The 25,835-nt window shown below is 39.7% G+C and overlaps 1 protein-coding gene and 1 long non-coding RNA gene across 4 annotated transcripts in view; one reads left to right on the top strand and one right to left on the bottom strand.

Moving 5' to 3' along the window:
• The window catches only part of LOC132392538 (uncharacterized), a 72,971-nt gene extending 49,087 nt beyond the window's left edge, over positions 1-23,884 (bottom strand). For both annotated transcript variants that reach the window (XR_009511574.1, XR_009511575.1), the window contains exon 1: positions 23,756-23,884. This is a non-coding gene — a long non-coding RNA (uncharacterized LOC132392538). The remainder of the gene's footprint in view (positions 1-23,755) is intronic.
• A 319-nt stretch (positions 23,885-24,203) lies between these two features.
• The window catches only part of kcnj3a (potassium inwardly rectifying channel subfamily J member 3a), a 188,519-nt gene continuing 186,887 nt past the window's right edge, over positions 24,204-25,835 (top strand). For both annotated transcript variants that reach the window (XM_059966533.1, XM_059966534.1), the window contains exon 1: positions 24,204-25,437. In XM_059966533.1, the coding sequence (XP_059822516.1) occupies positions 24,769-25,437 (669 nt within the window). In that variant the 5' untranslated portion in view covers positions 24,204-24,768. The remainder of the gene's footprint in view (positions 25,438-25,835) is intronic.

Genomic DNA, 25,835 nt, shown 5'->3' with positions numbered 1-25,835 from the left:
AGAGTAACTTTTTTTTTGGTGATTACTTCATGTCACTTCAATTTGCAGTTCCTCAAACAGCATTTACTATCCACCCCCAAATACCTTTGAGAACACATTCAAGTATACAAGAAAGAGGAATAACTCTTAATTGCAAAGTGCATCTGAAAAGATCCAGTAAGACATTGAAAAACAATTCTGAGTTAGTAAAAATGCTCTGTCCACAACTCTGAATGAGTAAACTTAAATTGATCCGCTTATATCTGCTATTTCTCAAGACAAAAGCAGATAAAGGCACTTTCTTTTTCCATCTGACTACCAAACAAATGTCACACAAGGTGATAATGTTATACTGTAAATCAGAATTAGTGAAGCATCACGAGGAGGAGGAGAATCAGGTCATAAAGTCAGGAGATTCTGCAGATGCTGGAAATCCAGATTAATATACAAAATGGAGGAACATAGCAGGGCAGCAGCATCAATAGGAAAGAATAGGAAGTTGTCATTTTGAAGTTGTGATGAAAGATCTTGGCCTGCAATGCCAACTCTTTATTCCTTTTCACAGATGCTGCCTGATCTGCTGAGATTCTCCAGCACTCTGTGGAGGAGACCCAGATTTGCCTGGTTAGCATTTTATATAGGAACCAAAAGCCTAAAGACCCAGTGAACCCAAAGAAATTGCTTTATTTTAATTTCCTATTACTCTCCAACTTCTGTTTTCCTCTACTGAACATATTCTGCTCCTGTCACATCTTCTAGGAATCCCTACCAACTCTACATTTCCATCATAGTGCTAAAATGTAGAGTACACTGTTTTCTGCTAAAAAGCAAAGGAATCTGTACAAATTTTTGCTGCAGTGTCCTTGGGTTCCTTGCTCAATGGAAATGCACAGGATTGGAAGTACAAGATCCCTGGGGACCCTGTAAAACCAAATACATGTGGAATTTCCATGCAACTTAGAGCATAGCATGGTACAGCATAGGAGTGTATCGAGTGTATCCTAAAGCAAACAATGTATAGCCAATCCATAGTAATCCCATTTGCTTACACATGATCTCTATCCCTCCAACCCTGCCTGCTCATGTGCCTGATTAAATGTTTCTGGCAGCATTTTCTAGACACTCACAACAATGTGTGAATAAACTTGGTTTGTCCATTTATAATAGTTCCCTCTCAACTTAAAGCTGTGCTCTTGGCATTTGACCCTGGGAAAAAGACTGACTATCTACCCACTCATAGTGCCTGTAGAAAAGAAAAATTCAACCCCTTGGAAGTTTTCATGTTTTGTTGCTTTACAGCATTAAATCAACAGTGATTAATTTGACTTTTTTGACACTGATCAATAGAAAAACTCTCCTGTGTCAAAGAGAAAACAATTTGATTACAATTATTGAGCACAAAAATTGATTGCATAATTACTCACACCCTTCAAGTCAGTATTTAGTAGATGCACCTTTGGCAGCAATAATCTCCTGACTTGTGCTTTTCAATAAACTTTTCCCAGAGTTACTTAGAGTGTTCTTTTGTCTTCATGGTGTACTGACTCACCAGCAGTTAGACCTTCCACAGGTACAGATGTGCTTTTACCACAATCAATTGAAACACCTTTACTACACACAGGTGATCTCCATTTAATTAATTATGCAACTTCTAAAGCTAATTGGCTGCACCAGTGATGATGTGGTGCATGATATTAAAGGGGGTGAATACCTATGCAATAGATTATTTTGTGTTTTATATTCGCATTAATTTAGATCACTTTATAGAGATCTGTTTTCACTTTGACACAATAAGAGTTTTGTTGTTTCAAAAAAGCCAAATTAAGTCCACTGTGATTCAATGTTGTAAAATAATAATATATGAAAACTTCCAAGGGAGTTGAAAACTGTTCAATATACTTATATCAGATTATCCCACTGACTCCATTCTGCTGAGAAAACATGAGCAACACATCCAAACTGCTGGAGGAACTATGTAGGTTGGGCAGCATCTGTGGAAGGATATATATAACCAATGTTTCAGGCTGAGACACTTCCTCAGGACTGGAAAGGGGACAGAATAATTTGGTGGGGAGGTGGGAGAGTTCACCCTGGCAGGTGGTAACTGAGAACAGATGGGGGAGGAGTGTAGTTTCTTTCAATGGTCTCCTTTATATCACGATGAGGTCAAATCCAGGTTAGAGGAACAACACCTCATATTCCATCTGGGTACTCTGCTGATGGTAGGACTGGAAGAAGTTGGTGCCAGCAAACAATGTGACCAAACAATTAAACTACTTCTTTCATGTCTTCTTTTCTCTTTCAAATGTGGTTCTGCTACTGTTGAAGCCTGTGATCTACATTTCAGTGGTGTGCTTTTGAGCCGATTGAGTGGTCTGGTGCTTTGCCATCTCCAAGTGAGTTTGGTGAGGTTTCGTGTGAAGTGTGCAGCCTGGATACCAATAAGCCTGGAAACGGTGTACAGGCTCATAATCGAATCCATTTCCCACTAATTAAAGCATCAAGGAAAACTGAAACCAACGAGGACAAGAGTGGAATGTGGGCAGGTGTTCAGCGCCGACTACCTGCAGGTGACTTGTCCCTCTCGCCCGCTGCTGACAGAGGAAAGGTGTCTGCATTCTGACAGTTTCTCTTTCCCTCACCCTCGATGCTGCTGGAAGATGGCACTCAAGACCTGAGACTTGGGCCAGGTTTAATTTGTTGTTTGGACTCAGCAGTTCACATTATGATGTGTTTCTAGCTGCTCCTTTTTTGCTTGCTATTTTGGAGCAATTTTGATTGGGATGGACTGGACCTGTGGCCTGCAGGTAAAGAAGACACAGTGCTGGGTTAGGCTGAACTGAACAGGACTGAATATGCCTAGACACTTGATAACTTTATGGTCTGGTGTTTCATATTCTATGTTTCTCACTTTTTTTGCCATTTGCACAATTTGCTCTTTTGTTTGGATACTGGGGGTTGATGTTTTTCTTTGTATGGGTTCCATGGTTTTCTTTGTTTCGTGGCTGTCTGTGTGAAGATGAATCTCAGGGTTATGTACTGCATACACATTTTGATAATAAATGTATTTTGAATCTTTGAACAATTTCTCTAACTTCCAGTAATCCTTCCCCTCTTTCCATGCCACCCACCCCTTTTTGTTTTCTCCATTTTAGCACTCTCACCTCTTCTCTTCCTCCTCTGTATCACCTCTCTCCAATTCCCTAGTCCCTTCCCTTTACCACACTGTCATCTTCTATCAGAATCCTTCTTTCTCAATCTCTTCCATCTATCACCAGCTTCTCTTATCGTGCCCTTCCTCCACCTTCTCAACCACCTGGTAAAATTGAACAAGATAACGGAGGAGAACCAGTCTAGAGGTAACGAGGAACTCAAAGGAAGTATCGGTATTTAACCAAACACATTGGAGAAATTAATGGACTTGAAGCCCCCAAAACTAATGACCTGTATCTTAAGCTTTTGAAAGAGGTAGTTTTGGACTTGCTTGTCACCTTCCAGAATTCTGTAGATTCCTGAGTGGTTCCTGCAGATGGAAAGGTGGTAAATATAACCCCAACGTGTAAGGAAGAGCAGATAAAAGTAGGAAACAATGAACTTAAGAGACGGACACTGGTTATAGGAAGATTGATGAGATCTCTTACCGGTGGTTGTCTGTTGTGTCAAAGATGACAGGAGATGTGTGCAGGAGAGTTTTAAGTGAAAAAGCCATTGCACTGAGGCAGTTGCATCTCAGAGAAGTCTGTGTCTGATGGTTCAAACGAGTGTCAGAAACTGGGTTCTTCCTTGGTTGCATTGGATGTCCATGACTTCCTCCGAGCCTTGTCACGGCCTTTGCTCTCCACAGAGTGTTGCAGACACCCCAGCGTGTTACTAAAGAAGTGTTAATAGGAGACAAATAGTGGCCAGAGGACCTAGGGTAATGGAGGAACATTAGGCAAAAAATGGTGTTGGGTAGACTGATGGGACTGAAGGCTGATAAATCCCCAGGGCTTGGTGGTCTGCATCCCAGGTCACTTAAGGAGGTGGCTCTAGAAATCGCGGACGCATTGGTAATCATTTTCCAATGTTCTATAGATTCAGGATCAGTTCCTGAGGATTGGAGGGTAGCTAATGTTATCCCACTTTTTAAGAAAGGAGGGAGAGAGAAAACAGGGAATTATAGACCAGTTAGCCTGACATCGGAGGTGGGGAAGATGCTGGAGTCAATTATAAAAGATGAAATAATGGCACGTTTGGATAGCAGTAACAGGATCAGTCCGAGTCAGCATGGATTTACGAAGGGGAAATCATGCTTAACTAATCTTCTGGAATTTTGTGAGGATGTGACTATGAAAATGGACAAGGGAGAGCCAGTGGCTGTAGTGTACCTGGACTTTCAGAAAGCCTTTGATAAGGTCCCACATAGGAGATTAGTGGGCAAAATTAGAGCACATGGTATTGGGGGTAGAGTACTGACATGGATAGAAAATTGGTTGGCAGACAGGAAACAAAGAGTAGTGATTAACGGGTCCTTTTCAGATGGCAGGCTGTGACCAGTGGGGTACCACAAGGCTCAGTGCTGGGACCGCAGCTATTTACAATATACATTAATGATTTAGATGAAGGGATTAAAAATAACATTAGCAAATTTGCAGATAACACAAAGCTGGGTGGCAATGTGAAATATGAGGAGGATGTTAGGAGAATTCAGGTGACTTGGACAGGTTGGGTGAGTGGGCAGATGCATGGCAGATGCAGTTTAATGTGGATAACTGTGAGGTTATCCACTTTGGTGGCAAGAACAGGAAAGCAGATTACTATCTAAATGGTGACAAGTTAGAAAAAGGAGAAGTACAACGAGATCTAGGTGTTCTTGTTCATCAGTCACTGAAAGTAAGCATGCAGGTACAGCAGGCAGTGAAGAAAGCTAATGGCATGTTGGCCTTCATAACAAGGGGAGTTGAGTAGAGGAGCAAAGAGGTCCTTCTGCAGTTGTACAGGGCCCTGGTGAGACCACACCTGGAGTACTGTGTTCAGTTTTGGTCTCCAAATTTGAGGAAGGACATTCTTGCTATTAAGGGAGTGAAGCGAGGTTAATTCCTGGGATGGTGGGATTGTCATATGTTGAAAGATTGGAGTGACTGGGCTTGTATACACTGGAATTTAGAAGGATGAGAGGGGATCTGATTTAAACATGTAAGATTGTTAAGGCAGGGGTCACCAACCTTTTTTGCACTGCGGACCGGTTTAATATTAACAATACTCTTGCAGATGGGGGGGGGAGGGGTGTTAATCATGATCGGAATACAGCGATTCTCAAAGGGGGTTCCGTATCTCTAGTCTATTCCGCAATTTAGTTTACGTGGTTCTCAGCACTTGCTTCTGTCCCGCTTGCTCACGTGTTTTCCACTCAAAAAACTCAACGGGGGGGGGGGGGGGGAGCATCACGTGATGTCGTAGGATCGAGACGTTGGGAATCCAGCTCCCTCGTAAAAAGTAATGAAATAAGGTTTAAAGGAAGAAGTGTTAACAAATACTACTAGAAATTATTTATAAGCAGTTCAGGATTATCTTTTGATATGGCTCTTAAACTGAAACAGAAGAAAGCTACTACTTCGAAGACTGCGCAAATTGGCGGGGATAAAGGCCTAGCTGTCTTGGCGAAGCCTCGGACTCAAGTTGGATCTCCCAACGAAGTGCATGGCACTTCTGATGATGCGGGACAGGAAGTTGCAGCAATGTCGGCGGTCTCCAAGAAGAAACGGCAAGAACGCATGCACGAAAGTATGCATGAACAGATATTAACAAAACTACAAATCCCAACTATGACTGGAAGTGAATCGGAAGTAGAATCAGACTCTTTGGGAAATTCAGAGGAAGAAGAAGAGGAAAAGAAAGAGGAGATTAAAGGAGACATAAAAGAAATCCTGATATATATGACGAATGAATTAAAAGCTATAAGAACAGATATAAGAAGGATGCAGAATACACTCGATAATGTGGTGGAAAAACAAAAGATGGATAATAAAGTTAAAGAGATGGAAGTAAAAGTTGAAGAAAACACTGAAAGAATAGATAAGATAGAAGACAATAATCTTGCCTGGACAACAGAAAGAAAATGGATGTTGGAAAAACTAGATGCGCTTGAAAACTCTAGTAGACGAAATAGTATCAAAATTGTACCTTCCATAAGACCAACAGAGGGAGAAAATCCAAAAAAATTCTTTCAAGAATGGATTCCAAAAATTTTGGAAATGTAAGAAGAAAGACAAATAATTGAAATTGAAAGAGCACACAGAGCTTTAAGACCAAGACCTCAACAAGATCAAAATCCAAGATCAATTTTGATAAAATGCTTAAGGTACCAAGATAAAGAAATGATCTTGAAGGCAGCTATTCAAGGTGCTAAAAAGAGAAATGGGCCATTGATAATAGGAGGGAGAAGAGATTTTTTTTTTATCCAGACATAAGTTACGATCTTCTGAAGAGGCGGAAGGAATTTAGTCCAGTGAAAAAATCTTTATGGGAAAAGGGCTATAAATTTTTACTGAGTTACCCAGCAAAATTGATAATTTTCCTGGATAATGAAGAAAGATGATTTTTCGTTGACTACCAGAAAGCAGAGAAATTTGTACAAGAATTACCTGATGTCCACGAAGAGGAGTAAAGAATTATAGAAATGAAATGGACTAATGATGAAGACTGAAACAATGTTGGACTTGATGGACATTTATAAGAAAAAAAATAGTCGAGTATTAATTGGGAGTAGAGACATTAATTATTTTCTTTTTTTTCTTCACTAACATATTTTCTTTTTTTTTTGCGGGGGAGCTGGAGGAGCTCCTGATCAATGGCTGCGAGTTTCACATGTACAATCATGGCGATTGCCATGACCCGTAAAATGGGGGGGGGGTAATGTTGTGTTCTTTTTATTCGCAACATTAGTGGGGGGGATATTTTGTTTTTTTTCTTATATATTAGTTATCTTTCTTCTATTTTGCCTGGATGGTTGGGGGGAGACTCATAGCAACATGGAGAATTTTAAAGAGTTCCCAAGGTATTATGAATGATTAATTTACTTAATTTTTTTAAGTTTTAATGTTAATGGAATTAATGGACCTGTGAAAAGAAAAAGAGTTTTAACATATATTAAGAAAATGAAAGGAGATATAGCTGTTTTACAAGAAACACATATAACAGAAACAGAACACAAGAAATTAAAGAGAGATTGGGTTGGAAATGTCATTGCAGCTTCATTTAATTTAAAATCGAGAGGAGTTGCAATTTTGGTTAATAAATCTTTACCAATTAAAATACAAAATGTAATAAATGATTCTGTGGGGAGATATGTGATTATACATTGTCAAATTCTTTTAGAATTATGGACTTTTATGAACATTTATGCACCAATTGAAAATGATGCAAAATTCATACAAGAAGTTTTTTTGAACTTGGCTGAGGCACTTGATAAAATATTAATAGGTGGAGATTTTAATTTTTGTTTAGATCCAGTTTTGGATAGATCAACTAAAGTTGCTACAAAATTAAAAGTAATAAAACTAACTTTATCATTAATGAAAGATTTAAACCTGATTGATATATGGAGAAAAAATAATCCAAGAGAAAGAGATTATTCATTTTACTCAAATAGACATAAAACTTACACAAGGATTGATTTTTTTTATTATCAAAAATATTCAAGATAGAGTAAAAAGTGTGGAATATAAAGCAAGAATATTGTTAGATCATTCCCCCTTGATAATGACAATGATAATGATGGATAAGGAGGAATCAATCTATAGATGGAGATTTAATTCAATTTTATTAAAACATCAAGATTTTTGTGATTTTATGAAAAAACAAATTCAATTTTTTTGGATACAAATTTACATTCAGTTGAGGATAAAATTGTATTATGGGAAGCGATGAAAGCATATTTAAGGGGTCAGATTATAAGTTATACATCTAAAATTAAGAAGGAATACACAGCAGAAATAGATCAATTGGAAAAAGATATCATAAAGTTAGAAAAAGAATCTCAAAGATATATGACAGAAGAAAAACAAAGACAACTTGTTGATAAAAAACTACAATATAATACACTCCAGATATATCGTACAGAAAAAGTAATTATGAGAACTAAACAGAAATATTATGAATTAGGTGAAAGATCACATAAAATTCTTGCTTGGCAGTTGAAAACAGAACAGGCTTCTAAAACAATAAATGCAATTAGAACAAGTGTAAATAAGGTTACTTATAAACCTTTAGAAATTAATGAAACCTTTAAAAAATTTTATACTGAACTCTATCAATCAGAATCACAAAATAAGATTGCTGAGATAGATAAATTTTTATCACAAATAACCCTTCCAAAATTAAATTTGGAAGAACAGAAAGGATTAGATATGCCCTTTACATTAAAAGAGGTTGAAGAAGCTTTAGGATCACTTCAGAGTAATAAATCCCCAGGAGAAGATGGTTTTCCTCCTGAATTTTATAAAAAATTTTAAAATGTATTAATTCCTCCTTTTATGGAATTAATATACCAAGTGGAAAGAATGCATAAACTCCCACAATCTTCTTTAACAGCAATCATAACTGTATTGCCAAAAAAAGATAGATCCTTTAAAACCAACATCATATAGGCCTATTTCTTTGTTGAATACAGATTATAAAATACTAGCAAAAATTTTATCTAATAGAATATCTAAATATTTACCAAAATTAATACATATGGATCAAACAGGTTTTATTAAAAACAATCAATGGATAATATAACCCGGTTACTTAGTATAATTCATTTGGCACAAAAAAGAGAGGAAATGAGTGTGGCAGTTGATTTAGATGCAGAAAAAGCATTTGATAGATTGGAATGGGATTTTTTTATTTAAGGTATTGGAAAAATATGAGTTAGGAAAATCTTTTGTACAATGGATTAAAACTTTAAATACTAATCCTCAAGCTAAAGTAGTTACAAATGGTCAGATTTCAACACCATTTTGCTTAACGAGGTCAACTAGACAAGGCTGCCCATTATCACCTGCTTTATTTGTATTGGCAATAGAACCATTAGCTGAATTAATTAGAACAGATTCAGACATTGGGGGCTTTAGAGTTAATCAAGAAGAATATAAGATTAATTTATTTGCTGATAATGTTTTGATTTATTTAACAAACCCCTTGCAATCTTTGCAAAGATTATCTTTTAGATTGGAAGAATATGGGAAAGTATCAGGGTATAAAGTAAATTGGGATAAAAGTGAAATTTTTACCCCTTACCAAAGGAAATTATAATCAATGTTGATTAGTAACTCAATTTCGATGGTCAATAAATGGGATAAAATATTTAGGTATTAGAGTTGATAATGATGTAAAAAATTTATATAAACAAAATTATTTGCCATTATTAAAAGAAATAAAAGAGGATCTTGATAAATGGATGATGTTACCAATAACATTAATAGGTAGAGTTAATGCTGTAAAAATGAATATATTTCCTAGATTGCAATATTTGTTTCAAACTTTACCAATACAATTACCTCAGAAGTTTTTTCAAGAACTGAATAAATATGTAAGGAAATTTCTTTGGAAAGGAAAGATGTCAAGAACATCATTGGAACAATTGACATGTAAATTTGATTTAGGAGGGTTACAACTTCCAAATTTTAAGAATTATTATAAAGCAAATCAACTTAGATTTATTGCATCTTTTTTTGATGAAGAAAAACTGGCATGGATTAGAATAGAATTAGATAAGATAGGAGAAAACATACCAGAAGATTTTATATATAAATGGGAATCCAAATGGATACGGGAAAAAAAGAATCTCCTAGATTAAGACACTTGATTGATTTATGGAATAATGTAAATATGGACGATGAGATAAAGAAATCTTTACTAGCAAAAAGAACTTTAATTCAAAATAGGCTTATTCCTTTTACAATGGATAATAAACTTCTACATAATTGGTTCCAAAAGGGGATTAAATATATAGGTGATTGTTTTGAAGGAAGTATACTGATGTCATTTGATCAATTAAAAAATAAATACAAAATATCAAATAATACTCTTTTGGTATTTTCAATTAAAACCTTATTTACGAGAAAAGCTGAGTCAAACAATGTTGATGCCAAAACCTACTGAAATAGAAATATTAATTCAGAAAGGAAAAATTTAAAAAATTACATCTTATATGTATAATTTGATTCAAAAACAGACAAGTAAATTAGGAATTCATAAATCAAGACAAAAATGGAAATCTGATTTGAATGTTAAAATTGATGGAAAAAATTGGTCAAGATTATGTTCTGATAGTATGAGAAATACAATAAATGTTTGACAGATTAATACAATATAATTTTTTACATCAATTATATATAACACCACAGAAAATAAATAGATTAAATTCAAATACGTCTGATCAATGTTTTCGATGTAATCAAGAAATTGGTACTCTTTACATTCTACTTGGTCTTGTTTTAAAATTCAACCATTTTGGATAAATCTAAGACTTTTATTGGAACAAATTACTGGAGTACAACTCCCATATAGTCCAGTATTATTTTTATTAGGAGACATTGAAGAGACAATACCGAAACTTAAATTGAATAAGTATCAGAAAAAACTTATAAAAATTGCATTGGCAGTAGCCAAAAAAGTTATCGCAGTTACTTGGAAATCAGATTTATATTTAACCATGGATTGTTGGAATAATGAAATACATAGTTGTATTCCACTTGAAAAAATTACATACAATCTAAGAAATGAATATGACATATTTTTGAAAATTTGGTTCCCATACTTACAAAAGATAGGATTAAATACATAGGTCCTTTGAAGATAAAATTACAAAGTAATTGGGGAAAGAAAAATAAATATTAAAATTATTTTGAACTCCATGGAGCATGTGGGGATCCTCCGATATCGAGGCAATCTTTCTCTTCTTTCTTTTTTTTCTTTCTTTAGACAAGGGTTAAGGGGGGAGGGTTAAGGGGAGGGGGGAGGGTTAATATTATTTTTCTTACTATTTTATCATCACATTTATTCTTGTAATTTTCTAAAATTTAATAAATAAATAATAATTTAAAACAAACAACTCAACAGATTTGTCTTTAAGTGCTGGGTATGTGGACTCAAAGTACCGAAGCAGTTTTGAGAGCTTCATTGCCTCATTAGACAGCTTCCAGGCCCAAACGCCAACCTCCCACCGCCAGATGCCTTGGCCAGGTGTGGCTGGTCGTGGGTGGGGTGAGTGGACAAGGTCAGGGCTGGAGGTCTCTATGCTGGGGCCATGGCAGTCGCAGTCCGGAGAGAGTGACCGACTGAGAGAGGAGTGTGACAGGACGCACACCCGCCCCCTTTGTAGGATCTATCAACCAACAAAAGTTTGGCTCGAGGGATGACTTTCAGTAGATGTCAGCGAGGTAGCTGCTCTGTTAATTATGAAACCATGAGCTCGAATTAGGTCGTCTGCAAATATTTTAGCACATTCGTTGTGCTAAACAGGCTTAGAGGCGTCGCCCATCCGCCTGCTCTCCAGGCCAGTGGCAACGGCACTTCCTGCTAGCCGCGCAAGGCCGCTGGTTACCTGAAGCCAACCAGTGATCCCTGGTGAGAGAGTATCACTGCGCTTTGGCGACTGATGACCTCACATGCGTTAAAGTTCAACAGTGTGCGTGCCAGGGAATGAGGAAAGGTGCAGCTGACTCATATCATTTCATCATGGCCAGGTATCACATGCTTTGCGGCCCTGTAGTTGGGAACCACTGTATTAAGGGATTGGGCACGCTAGAGGCAGTAAACATGTTCCCAATGTTGGGGGAGTCCAGAACCAGGGCTACAGTTTAAGAATAAGGGGTAGGCCATTTAGAACAGAGTTGAGGAAAAACTTTTTCACCCAGAGAGTTGTGGATCTATGGAATGCTCTGCCTCAGAAGGCAGTGGAGGCCAATTCTCTGGATACTTTCAAAAAAGAGTTAGATAGAGCTCTTAAAGATAGCGGAGTCAAGGGAAATGGGGAGAAGGCAGGATCGGGGTATTGATTATGGATGATCAGCCATGATCACATTGAATGGCGGTGCAGGCTTAAAGGGCCAAATGGCCTACTCCTGCAACAACTGTCTATTGTCAAATGCAAATAACACAGATTTGTAAATAGGAAAATTACACTTGGTCAATCTATGTGATATCTTCCAGAATATAACAAGCAGAATAGCTAAAGTACAACCAGTTGACATAGCGTATTTGGGCTTTCAGAAGACCTTCAATTCAGTGCCACACATGGCGTTAATGAAAGAATTAGGGAGTCAGAGTCCGGAATGGATTAAATATTGGTTAATGGACAGAAGCAGCAGAAATAAATGAATTACTTTCAGATTGGAAAATGTAATTAATGGGTGCTGTCTATATTGAAATTACAGCCTCATTGGTTATGATCTATATCAGTATGTTAGAGGAAGGAACCAAGTTTAATACATCCAGGTTTTTCCAGATTTGAATGGATAGACACTATTGAGACCACATCTGCAATATTGTAAAGAATTTACAATAGGGGGAATGTAATAATGGGTCATCAGATTGATACCAAAGATGGAGGAGTCTGTCTTTTGATAGTGAATAAGCAATCTAAGCCAGTATTCGCTAGAGTTTTGAGGAAATAAAAGATTATTCCATTGAAACATGGAAGAATATTTACTGGGAGAGGCAAAGTGAATGCAAGAACAATAGTTTTTCCTGGACTGGGGTGACTAGATCCAGGGGGCATAGTTTCCAAAATAGGGTTGATCATTCAGTACTGAGATGAGAAGACATCACTCAGAATTAATCACCAAGCTTCTAAACATGGGCCTCTGAGCCTCCTACTGCAACTGGATCCTTGATTTCCTTATTGGGAGATTGCAGTCATGCAGCATCAGTAGTGCCATCTCCTCACTGACCATTAACACAGGAACATCTCAAGGATGTATGCTTAGCCCACTGCTCTACTTCCTCTACACCCTTAACTGTCTGGGTTGGCACAGCCAAGCACAGCTCAAATGGCATCTATAAGTTCATCGATGACACCACTGCTGTTGAACAAGTCTCAGATGGTGATGAGCAACAGGATGGATCAGTTGGTTAATGGTGTTGCCACAAAATATGTTGAATTCTGTTTGTTTGGACTATGTAAGTATTTAGTAGACATGTACATGTGAACATGGGATGAGTGAGTGGAAATGTGGAATGTAAAGGTGGCGACCACGAGGTATTGAACAGACACATTGAAAGTAAAGTTATATAAACAAAATAAAACAGTGTCGTTGTTGTTTGGGCATTAACAGTAGTAGCAGAGGATGGCTTCCAATCATAGGACCCCGCCAAGCATTTGAAGAGTGCAAGCCTTATGAAAGCTGGAAAAATGAAATTGGAATATGGACTTGTGTTATGCAACTGGAGAAGATGAAGCAAGCTTTGGCTGTTGCGTTGATCCTTTGGGAAGAATGAGAGAGACTGAAATGGGAATTTCAGTGGAAGACCTGAACAAAGATAATGGTATGAATACACTAAGAAATACACTTAACTGTTTTTTTTGAAGGAAGATTCCATGAAATCAGCACTAAAAATGTTTTGGAGAAGAGGCTGCTAAGATAACAGTTGGAATTAGTTTCAGTCAGGAAACTGCATACTTCACTGAGCAAAACCAAGTGTTTAGGAGGTGTAGATCCCAGAGGGATCAGGCAAGGATACCATTACCTGACATAAATCCAATAGTGAAGTATGGTACGAGATTGAAATGTACAGAATATCCAAGTATTTACCACTGAGCAAGAAACTGTCCACACAACCCGAACTAGTTTGGTTAACTGAAGAGATTAACAAATCTGAAGACACAGAGGAGTACCATATCACATTATTTGCGAAGGAATCACTTACTAATGCAGAGACATCTGAGGCAGAGATTTTGATGATAGAATCTCTAGGATCTGCTGTTATTGATACAGCATGCACAGTGTGTGGAGAAAAATGGCTGGAAAGCTACACAAGTGAACTAAACCAGAGTGAAGTGCAGAAACTGGTGAACACCCAGTAACAAAGCTTTCAAATTTGGGAATGGAAAGATTGTGCTGTTCACCAAAAGAGTGAAAACTCCTGCAAAAACAGTGCAGACAAAATGTTACACAGAAACAGAGATGGTACCAGTGAACATCTATTACTCTTGAGTAAATCTTCCCTAAAGAAAGCGGGAGCAGTATTGGAGATGGAGAATGACCAGGCAAAGATGTTTCAAAAGCTTGAGCTCACCAGCTCTGGACGTGACTCTGTGAACATTCTAGATAAAGACATTACTGAGAGCCAGTTTGAGAATGAAGTACTAACTGCCACACAAAACATGACCATAGATGTGAGGTGCAATGTGTTGCTCAAACTTCACAAGCAGTTTGGACGTGCTTCAATTGATTGACTTCAGAAGCTACTCAGGAGTTCAGGAAACAAAGATGCAGATTAGTTTCCCATTCCAAAGCAGATAATTGACGGCTGTGAGACACGTCCAAAGTTTGGAAAGCCCAAGCCCAAGCCTGCGGTTGGTCTGCCACTAGCATCTGAACACAATGAAACAGTAGCCGTAGATCTACATGAACTGGAACAAAGAGTGTGCTATCTCCCCATCATTGATGAGTTCACAGCTTTCAGTGCTGGTAGTGTTGTAAATACAAAGAGAACCTCAGAGATAGTGAAAAACTTCATCCATTCCTGGATAAGTGTGCATGGCCCACCTTGGAAAGTATTCAGTGATAATGGTGGTGAATTTACTAATGATGAATTCAGAGATATGGCAGAGAACTTTCACATTGAAACAAAGACAACAGTGGCATATGGTCGTTGGAGTGATGGACTTCTGGAGTGACACAATCAAACGCTTACTGAAATAATGCTGAAGGTATAGAAAAGCACTAGCTGTGATTGGAACACAGCCCTGGATTGGCCCTAATGCTGAAGAATACCATGCATAATGTACATGGCTACAGACCATATCAATTGATGTTGCGCCAGAATCCAAACCTTCCTTCCGTACTGGTTGACAGACCACCTGCTCTGGTGGGCACTACAGGGAGTGAGTGGGTTGGGAAACATATTTCAGCACTGCATGCATCAAGGAAGGCTTTCACTGAAACACTGTGTTCAGAGAGAATTCGAAAAGCACTGAGGGCACAGGACCCTCCTACAAATGACAAATATGACACGGAACAAAGTGTATTACAAAAGAGTAGACCATACTGAGTGGATGAACAAAGAAAGACACTGGGAGAAACAAAAGATGGTACAACTTAAATTACCTAGAACCAGTCACTGTTACTGGCACTGCAGAATCAGTCGTCATGTCATTTGTAGACAGACTTCATATTGATTCAAGTATAGATCAGGCTAGACCATCTGTGAAATGTCAAGATGAAGATGTCCTAGTAACTAAAGAAGTGTAGCTTGAATCTGCAAAACTAGATGAAATGAGAAGTTGGAGAAATAATAGTGTTTGAGGAATCCACAGATATTGGCCAAAAGATAGTGTCTGCATGATGGGTGTGCACCCTGAAAGAAACCCCAATGGGGATTATACCTAAAACACATCTGTGGCTAGAGGTTTTGAGGAACTGAACACAATAGACAATAGACAGTAGGTGCAGGAGTAGGCCATTTGGCCCTTCTAGCCAGCACCACCATTCACTGTGATCATGGCTGATCATACACAATCAGTACCCCGTTCCTGCCCTCTCCCCATATCCCTTGACCCCACTATCTATAAGAGCTCTATCTAACTCTCTCTTGAATGCATCCAGAGACTTGGCCTCCACTGCCTTCTGGGGCAGAGCATTCCACATATCCATCACTCTCTAGATGAAAACGTTTTTCCACATCTCTGTTCTAAATGGCCTACCCCTTATTCTTAAACTGTGGCCTCTAGTTCTGGACTCACCCATCAGCGGGAACATGCTTCCTGCCTCCAGCGTGTCCAATCCCTTAATAATCTTATATGTTTCAATCAGATCCCCTCTCATCCTTCTAAATTCCAGTGTATACAAGCCCAGTCGCTCCAATCTTTCAACATATGACAGTCCCGCCATTCCGGGAATTAACCTTGTGAACCTACACTGCACTCCCTCAATAGCAAGAATGTCCTTCCTCAAATTTGGAGACCAAAACTGCACACAGTACTCCAGGTGGGGTCTCACCAGGGCCCTGTACAACTGCAGAAGGACCTTTTTACTCCTATACTCAATTCCTCTTGTTATAAAGGCCAGATTGCCATTAGCTTTCTTCACAGCCTGCTGTACCTGCATGCTTGCTTTCATTGACTGATGTACAAGAACACCTAGATGTCATTGTACTTCCCCTTTTCCTAACTTGACTCCATTTGGATAATAATCTGCCTTCCTGTTCTTGCCACCAAAGTGGATAACCTCACATTTATCCACATTAAACTGCATCTGCCATACATTTGCCCACTCACCCAACCTGTCCAAGTAACCCTACATTCTCATAACATCCTCCTGACATTTCACACTGCCACCCAGCTTTGTGTCATCGGCAAATTTGCTAATGTTACTTTTAATCCCTTCATCTAAATCATTAATGTATATTGTAAACAGCTGCGGTCCCAGTGGTACCCCACTGGTCACAGTCTGCCATTCCGAAAGGGACCCGTTAATCACTACTCTTTGTTTCCTGTCAGCCAGCCAATTTTCAATCCATGTCAGTACTCTGCCCCCAATACCATGTGCCCTAATTTTGCCCACTAATCTCCTATGTGGGACTTTATCAAAAGCTTTCAGGTGCACTACATCCACTGGCTCTCCCTTGTCCATTTTCATAGTCACATCCTCAAAAAACTCCAGAAGATTAGTCAAGCATGATTTTCCCTTCATAAGTCCATGCTGACTCGGACTGATCCTTCTACTGCTATCCAAATGTGTCGTAATTTCATCTTTTATAATTGGCTCCAGCATCTTCCCCACCACTGATGTCAGGCTAACTGGTCTATAATTCCCTGTTTTCTCTCTCCCTCCTTTCTTAAAAAGTGGGATAACATTAGCCACCCTCCAATCCTCAGGAACTGATCCTGAATCTATAGAACATTGGAAAATGATTACCAATGTGTCCACGATTTCTAGAGCCACCTCTATAAGTACCCTGGGATGCAGACCATCAGGTCCGGGGGACTTATCAGCCTTCGGACTCAACAGTCTATCCAACACCGTTTCTTGCCTAATATAAATTTCCTTCAGTTCATCCTTTACCCTAGTTCTTTTGGCCACTATTACATCTGACTTTCCTAGTGAAGACAGATCCCAAAAATTCTTTTGAACACAAAAGAATCCCGAAAAGACTCACCAACATGTGCATCAAAGACTCTCTGACTACTTCTCTCAGTTTTCCCTACGTCAAAACCATTGGCAACACCATTATATGGGCATAAAAATCTGCATTTTTACAAGGAATAGAACTCTCATGTGACATTTAAAGTAAAATCTTCCCTGAAGCCAGAACCGAGGGAACGTTGTGGAAGCTCAAAAAGTGTGTACATGGTCTAGCAGATGCATCACTCTATTGGTATAAAAAGGTCAAGGAAATAATGTTGAAAGCAGGTGGAAAGATGTCTCCAGCTGTTTTTTACCAGTAAGATTCAGGATATCATGTGATTGGAACACTTGCCTGTCATGTAGATGACTTCATATGGGGAAGCTCACAAAACTTTGCCACAAGTTATCCCTCAGCTAAATCAGGCTTTCAGTTTGGACAGGAGGAACATGATAGATTCTGCTCGTAGAGGTTGGCATCCATGCTGCTGATGGAACAGTATAACTGCACCAAGAAAGCTACATCAGGAATCTTCAGACAATCCGCACAGAATCCTCTCGTGCCTCAAAACACCCTTCAGTGAAGCTGAAGCTGAGCAACTTAGGTCAAAGATAGGTCAGATCGTATGAGGGCAAGGCAGAACAGACCTGATGTCATGTTTGATGGCTGCAACTTGGCATCCAGCACAAAAAATGCTACAGTACAAATGTTACATGAGACAAACAAGATTGTGTGCAGGATTTAATCTGAAACAGTAGCCTTAAATTTCAATAGCTTGGAAAAGATAGGTCATTGAGGTTCGTTGATTTCAGTGATGCCTCACTTGGAAATCTTCCTGATGGAGGTACTCAGTGGGGACATATTATTGTACTGATGGGAGAAGAGGGAAGATTTTCACCTCTCTATTGGCAATCAAAAAGGATCCAAAGAGTTGTATGGAGTACGCTGGCAGGAGAAATCCTCTCAATGTCTGAAGGTATTGACAATGCTGCTTTTCTGGCTACACTCTGTTCTGAGCTTGTCCATGGTTACCCAACAAAGAACAATTTACAAATAACTTGTGTCACTACTCTTTGGTTCATGCCATCAAATCCACTACGTCTGTTACAGAGAAGAGGCTGCATCTAGGGATAAGCAGAATCAAAGAACTTATCCAAGCACAGAAGATTCATCACGTGCTAGGAACAACTAGCTGACTGTCTCAGAAAGAAGGGAACTTCAGCTCTTGTGCTAGTGAAGGCATTTTGGTACCTTAAAAATTGTATTCAGTTCACAGGTTAGAACTCATTAATGTATAATATTACGGTAATTCTTACACTACCATCTTATCAGTGTGAACTTGGAAATCTTGTAATCTTTGACTTATTAAATGTATATCTCATTTTAAGGTAATTTTTTAAATATTCTTTCTTACTTCTCTTCTAATATTTGTGTATCTCTGCACCTGTAAATGCTACGGTGACACTGTAATTTCCTTTGGGACCAATAAGTTATCTATCTGTCAGTCTTTCTATTATTAAGTATGATCTTACTTAATGACAAACTTGGCATGGGGGAAGCAAATATTTATATCTTCTCCAATGTTATTTGTGAATTCCTGCAGCTTCAACAGCCCAACAGCTCTGAACCAAACTAACTACTCTCCATACCATACATGACTACAGAATATGCCTTCATTCATAGATATTCTATGGCTCATGTATTGCCTCGATGCCTCTCCTTCCCCTAGCCACAATCATAATTCTCTACTTGCTTTTAAGGCTCTCCTTAAACCCCATCAACTCAACTAGGCTTTGGGTATTTTTCCTCATCTCACTTTGATATTTTAACATACAATTGCTTTTGGGTATGGTGGATATGTTGCTCCAATTAAAAAAGTATGTGTACAAACTATTGCTGTTGAGAGAATGAATTGGATCCTATACTTTGTTTTCTATTGCAATTTAGTATATGATTTGCCATTTTTTTCAGATTAGTGTATGCAAGTAATGTTTAAACAGAACCAAGTCAAATATATGCATAATCACGGCACAGCCAACTTTAATTGAAGCATCTACAAAATTTCTGAGGGAAAAGAAGAGCAGAAAAATAGATCACCCTTAATTAAACCATTCCATTGTAGTTCTTGGAAAAGAAAGGCAACTAATTACAAACTAGAATCCAGCCAGTTAGCAAGCCAACAAAAAAAAAGTGTTATGTTTAAAATGTCCCAATATAGTAGTTTATATTTAGGAAAATAGATTAGTTACCTTTTCCAAGAATATTAGTTTAAAGGATCAGTCAATTAAAATCCAGTTGCACAGAATGCTGAGTTACTTTCTAGGGTGCACGAAGTCATATCAACAGTGATGTAACCTGTGGTCATCGGGTGTTTTGGATCTTTCAACCTCAAACAGTCTCGCCAAGAACCCCCCCCCCCCCCCCGCCCGCCAGGATTGATCAGGCCTGGGCTTGTGTACCAGAAGCGTTGGTCCGTGGGTCACACCTCTTGATCCATAGCCATCTGGGGACTTGCTCAACAGCCTCTGTGATGGTCCTGATGGCTCTTTTCTTTGCAGCTCCCATAATGCCAAGGTGAGAGTAGGTTCTACACAGTCATCTGTCAGCAAAACCTCTACACCCCACTTCTATAGGCTCATATCGTGCCCTCCACCCCATCTCTGGCACTGGTCTACCAGCTCCTTGTATTTGGCTTTCTTACATTCAAACAACTCTTCCATCCGGTCTTCCCAATGAGCTGTCAGTTCTACCATGACAACCTGCTTCAAGGTTTCTGACAGAAGAACCATACTAGGCCTCAGGGATGATGGTGTGATGAAGTCAGGGAACTTTAATTGCTGGCCAAGATCAACTTTCAGTTTCCAGTCAGGTACCATGACGAGCAAGCCTGCTGGTGATCTGGGATGAGGGTGTGGTTGGTCTCCAGCTTTGACAAAGGCTTTCTGGGTTGGCATTCAGAGTGTAAGGGAACTTTTCAGAGAACACAGAGGAAGAGGAAGAGCAAATAGAAATACTTACCACTTGTAGTTAATCACAAAAGCTAAAGATAGCATCCAAGTTAAAGATAATAACATAAGCGCATGAAGATAGACAGTAGATCAAAAGATTTAACAGAATACAACAGAAAATGGCAAAAAGATTAATGAAAAATTAGGATACAAGTTTAATCCAGCCAGAGATATCAGAAAGTTGGCAAGAGGTTCTAAAATATTTAAACTATAAAAGAATTGATCCAATGACCCTGTGATCTGTCTTGGAGGCCGATGTCAGGTGTGTGAACCCTCGGAAGGTGGCAGGCCCCGCTGGAGTACCTGTAAAGGTCTTGTAAACTTGTGCCAACCAACTGGCGAGAGTATTCAATGAGATTCTCAACCTCTTACTGCTACAGTTGGAAGTTCCGACCTGCTTCAAAAGGGCGACAATGTGAGCCAGTGCCCAAGTAGAGTAATGTGAGCTGTAGCTTAATGACTATCGTCCAAAAGCACTCACATCTACTGTGCTGAAATACTTTGAGAGGTTGGTCATGGCTAGAGTCAACTCCTGCCTCAGCAAAGACCTGGTCCCACTGTAATTTGTCTACCTCCACAACAGGTCTTCGGCAGATGCAATCTCACTGGCTCTTTACATGGTTTTAGATCACCTGGATAATACAAACACCTATGTCACAACACTGTCAGTTGAATATAGCTCAGCATTTAACACCATCATTCCTACAGTCCTGATTGATAAGCTGCAGAAACTGGGCCTCTGTACCTCCCTCTGCCATTGGATCCTTGACTTCCTAACAGGAAGACCACAATCTGTGTGGTAATAATATCTCCTCCTCGTTGAAGATCAACACTGGCACACTTCAGGGATTTGTGCTTAGCCCACTGCTCTGCTCTCTCTATACCCATGCTGTTGGCTAGATATAGCTCAAATGCCATCTATAAATTTGCTGATATACAACTATTGTTGTCAGAATCTCAAATGGAGATGAGAGTGTGTACAGGAGCAGGATATACCAGCAATTTGAGTGGTTTCACAGTAACAACCTTACACCCAGTGTCAGTATGACCAAAGTGCTGATTGTGGACTTCAGAAAGGGTAGGTCAGGGGAACATGAACCAATCCTCAGAGGTATCAAAAGTGGAGAGGGTGAGCAATTTCAAGTTCCTGGGTGTCAAGGACTCTGAGATCTAACTTGGCTCCAACATATTGATGCAGCTATAAAGAAGACAAGACAGTGGCTATATTTAATTAAGAGTTGGAGGAGATTTGGTTTATCACTCAAAAATTTCAACGGTTATGTTGTGGAGAGCACTTGACAGGCTGCCTGGAATGGTGGGGCGGGGGGGGGGGGGGAATACTACTACAAATGACTGAAAGCTTCAGAAAGTTGTAAAATTAGTCATCTCCATCTTGGGTACTCGCCTTCATGATATTCAAGACATCTCAAAGGAGCGGTGCCTCAAAAAGGCTGCGTTCATTTTTAAGGACCCCCAACACCCAGGAAATACCCTGTTCTCATTGCTACCATCAGGAAGTAAAACCTTGAAGGCACACACAGCTTCTTCCCATTTGCTATCTGATTCTTAAATGGACATTGGACCCATGAACACTACCTTATTTTTTAATTATTTCTGTTTTGCAATATTTATAATTTATCTATTTAATATACATATATACATACTGTAATTGATTTACATTTTTTTTCTGTATTATCATGTTTTGCATTGTACTGCTGCCGCAAAGTTAACAAATTTCATGACAAATGCCGGTGGCAAAAGACCTGATTGTGAATTGAAGCAAGCATTACTCCAGCTCCCAAAGAAAGTAAATCTGGAGAGCTAATGATGGAAAATAAGGCAGTGGCAGACAAAGTAAACTGATATCTTACATCAGTCTTCACTTTTGAGAATATAAATAACATCCCAAAACTGGATGCAAATCGGAAACTGGAATGAAGTGAGGAAATCAGAACAAAATTACAAACACCAGGGAAGTGCTATTGAGCAAAGTCTCTAGGTCTTAATGCTTGTTATTCTACAGTCTTAAAAATGTGGCTACTGAGATGACTTGTATGTTAGTTTTAATTAACCAAAGTTCACTACATTTCCCTAGATTGGAAAATAAGCAAATGTAACAACTGTGTTCAAAGCAGGAGACAGAGAGAGAAAGAAAACTGTGTCCCAATTAGCACTTGTCACTGAGAAAATTCTAGAAGCGAACATAAAATATGTCATATGATATTGCAGGACACTAAGAAAATTAAAGAGATATGTTTTTCTGTGTAAAGGAAAACATGTTTGACCAAATATTTGAAGATTGGCATGTGTCATGTTTAAAGTAGACTGTTGGATATAAATATTCAGAGGGATTTAATAAAGTGCCACTTCAAAGGTTATTACAAAACAATAAAAGCATATTAATTAAATAGTGAGAGATGTGGCACTGTGAAGCAGAGGGATCAGTACTCCAGGGCATAATTGACAAAATATTAGCATATCAGCATATTATAATTAAAAAAACTAACAGAGTGTTGTCATTTTCACAAATTGACTTGATTATAACATATAAATCCCCAAAAGGTTTTGACATGGTGGATATGGAGAGGAAATTTCCCCATGGAAATTGTGTGCCACTGCTTAAAAATAAAGCATTTCCAAATTATGGCAGAGTTGAGGTGATTTTTTTTTAATTCTCTTTCAGCGAGTCAAAAGTCTCAAAACACTGGAGTCAGAGCCTTTCAATGTGTTTAAGGCAGTTAGATAAGAAAGGGGGTGAAGGGTTACTAGTAGATGGGCAGGATCGAAGGAAATAATATATCAGATCACCCATAATCTTAGTGAATAGCAAAACAAGCTAGAGAGGCAGAGTGGCTTATTTCTGCTCTTTATCTGGACCTCGTGTACAAATATACAACAAATTGGGCTGATTTTAGGCCCTGCCCCTCATTTGAAACAATATGCTACCTGATCAATTGAAAGAATTGAATTATGAGTGAATTCTAATAACGAGTGGAATTTCCATTGGAATTAGCAGCCATTTATCCTTAGAATACTGCAGTTACCTAAAATCTGTCTTGACATTCATTCAGGTTTATTAAATAATATACACACTGCAGGCTGCAGAGTATCCTGAATGACAAATACAATCTTGTAGTTTTCTACGCCTTCAGTCTGAAACCATCTATCATTACCCTTAACAACTTAAGAGAAGCATCTGCCATTACTGAGGTCCCACTCTGTGGGCAACGCTCACAAAATACTCTTAAAATAGTTTTGTAATTGGTCAATGATGTAACCATGAAATGTATTTTTGAGAGGTACTCTCAACATTGATCTTTATAGGACTCGGCTTGAGTTGTAGCACTACAAAAATAAACGAAAGGACTAATTCTAATTTAAGTGCAGCCTTTTGCCCCTTAAAGCTGCAGGTTCAAACTCCAAGAGTACAGGAGGAAGAAGGGGTTACTCACTACCTTGCTGCAATGCCTACGAAACTCTTCCCCGGTTTCCGCACTCGGGATTTCGGCGCACCCCACAGCACGGCGTTGCGCTCCGCGGCGGGGTGGCCACCGATGCAACTTGGAGCACCGGCTCCCCTCCCTTGCCGGTCGGCCGGCGCGCGGGCACGGCCGGGGCGGGTGCGCGCGCGCGGGCGCGGGCGCGACGCGGGCTGTGAGCGCGCTCCCCCCCCCCCCCCCCCCCGGGGACCCCGGCGCGTTCTCTCATTTCTCACCTGCAGCCCGAGGAAGCGGTCAGCCCGGAGCCCGCAGCGGCGTTCGCCCCGCTCTCCTCCCGCAACCCGGCACCTGAAAGCGCCCTGAACAGCCCCGGGGTGGGGGGGAAGAGGGAGGTGCTGGTTCGCTGCTCGCCTTCTGCGGCGGAAAAAAAAGCACCATTAAATAAATATTCATCTAGAACAAGAGCAGGACCAAAACCGGAGGGAGGGAGGAGGGAAGCAAAATATTAAAAGAGAGAGTGCGGATCCTGCAGCCTCTGTCAGAGATATCGAATGCCTGCTTCAGCGTCAGGCACTTGAAATCTGGGCTCAAGCAGGAAAACAAAAACTCAGAAGTAAGGTAGTAAGGAAGTGAAAATGCTGGATGTGGGTGAACTTTTCGAGAGACCGGAGGCTGTGTCAGTTTAGCAGACCGCCCGCCTCCTTCCCCTCCAGGGCTGGGACGCCGAAATCCCACGAGGAGCTGCAGGTTCGGTTCGGAAGGCGAAACCGCAGAGGAGGGAAATCGAGGACGGTTGCCTGTGGACTGGTTTGGCTGCGGAGATCGAGAGCCAGAAGCAATGTTCTTTTGCGCATTTTCGAAAGAGCAACACATTGGGATTTCACTGTTTGGCTCAGAAGGCTAATTCTCTGCTTTCTCCCGTCTCTTGGTCAGGTAGCAGTTGGGAACCGAACCGTCCAAGTACCGCGCGAGGAGAGAGAAAGCAAGTTGAAATTGTCAGAATAGTAATCTGGCCAGTTACCCATATTATGTCCGCACTTCGAAGAAAATTTGGTGACGATTACCAGGTAGTAACCACCTTGTCCAGTAGTTCTGGGTTCAACCAGCCACCCAAGAAAAAGAGGCAAAGATTTGTGGACAAGAACGGGCGTTGCAACGTACAGCATGGGAACCTTAGTGGCGAGACGAGCCGTTATCTTTCGGATCTATTCACTACTTTAGTTGATTTGAAATGGCGCTGGAATCTGTTTATTTTCATTCTCACATACACTGTGGCTTGGCTTTTTATGGCGTCGATGTGGTGGCTAATTGCTTATATCCGTGGCGATCTCAATAAAGCTCACGATGACAATTACACTCCTTGTGTTGCCAACGTCTACAACTTTCCCTCTGCCTTCTTATTCTTTATTGAGACGGAGGCCACCATCGGGTACGGATATAGGTACATCACTGACAAGTGTCCAGAAGGCATTATCCTCTTTCTCCTACAATCCATTCTGGGTTCCATTGTGGATGCATTCTTAATCGGGTGTATGTTTATCAAAATGTCTCAGCCCAAGAAGCGAGCGGAGACGTTAATGTTCAGTGAACACGCCGTTATTTCCATGAGAGATGGCAAACTGACTCTGATGTTCAGAGTGGGAAATCTCCGCAATAGCCACATGGTGTCCGCGCAGATACGCTGCAAATTGCTCAAAGTAAGTGATACTGCAACACGGCAAAGATGTCCACATATTCATAAGAATGTCATCTTAATGCATTGTTATGTTCTGCGAGTGGGAAATAGGATTAATTATTAGATTGTGTATGCGTGCCTCTGTGTGTTTTAGGTTATTTTGAAATCCTAACGCTTAATCTTGTCAAAACTGTTTTAATCTGGACGAGACTTCGGTACAAATTTTCTTAAAATGTAGTGATTGGGTTATGATTTAGGGCAGGGACGGACGGTCCAGAAAAGAAATTATGGGACTGTGGAGTGATACCACCTCAAATTTAGATTACCTGCAACTCATAAATCCTTATTTGCCAAAGCTTTTCACTTCCTCCTTCACCCCCCCCCCCCCCCCATTATTGCCACATGATCTTTGGATGATAA

The sequence above is a fragment of the Hypanus sabinus genome, chromosome 4, assembly GCF_030144855.1.
Source record: "Hypanus sabinus isolate sHypSab1 chromosome 4, sHypSab1.hap1, whole genome shotgun sequence".
NCBI lineage: Eukaryota > Metazoa > Chordata > Chondrichthyes > Myliobatiformes > Dasyatidae > Hypanus > Hypanus sabinus.
Note: the sequence above shows the minus strand (reverse complement) of the source record. Positions and strands in the feature narration are given on the sequence as shown.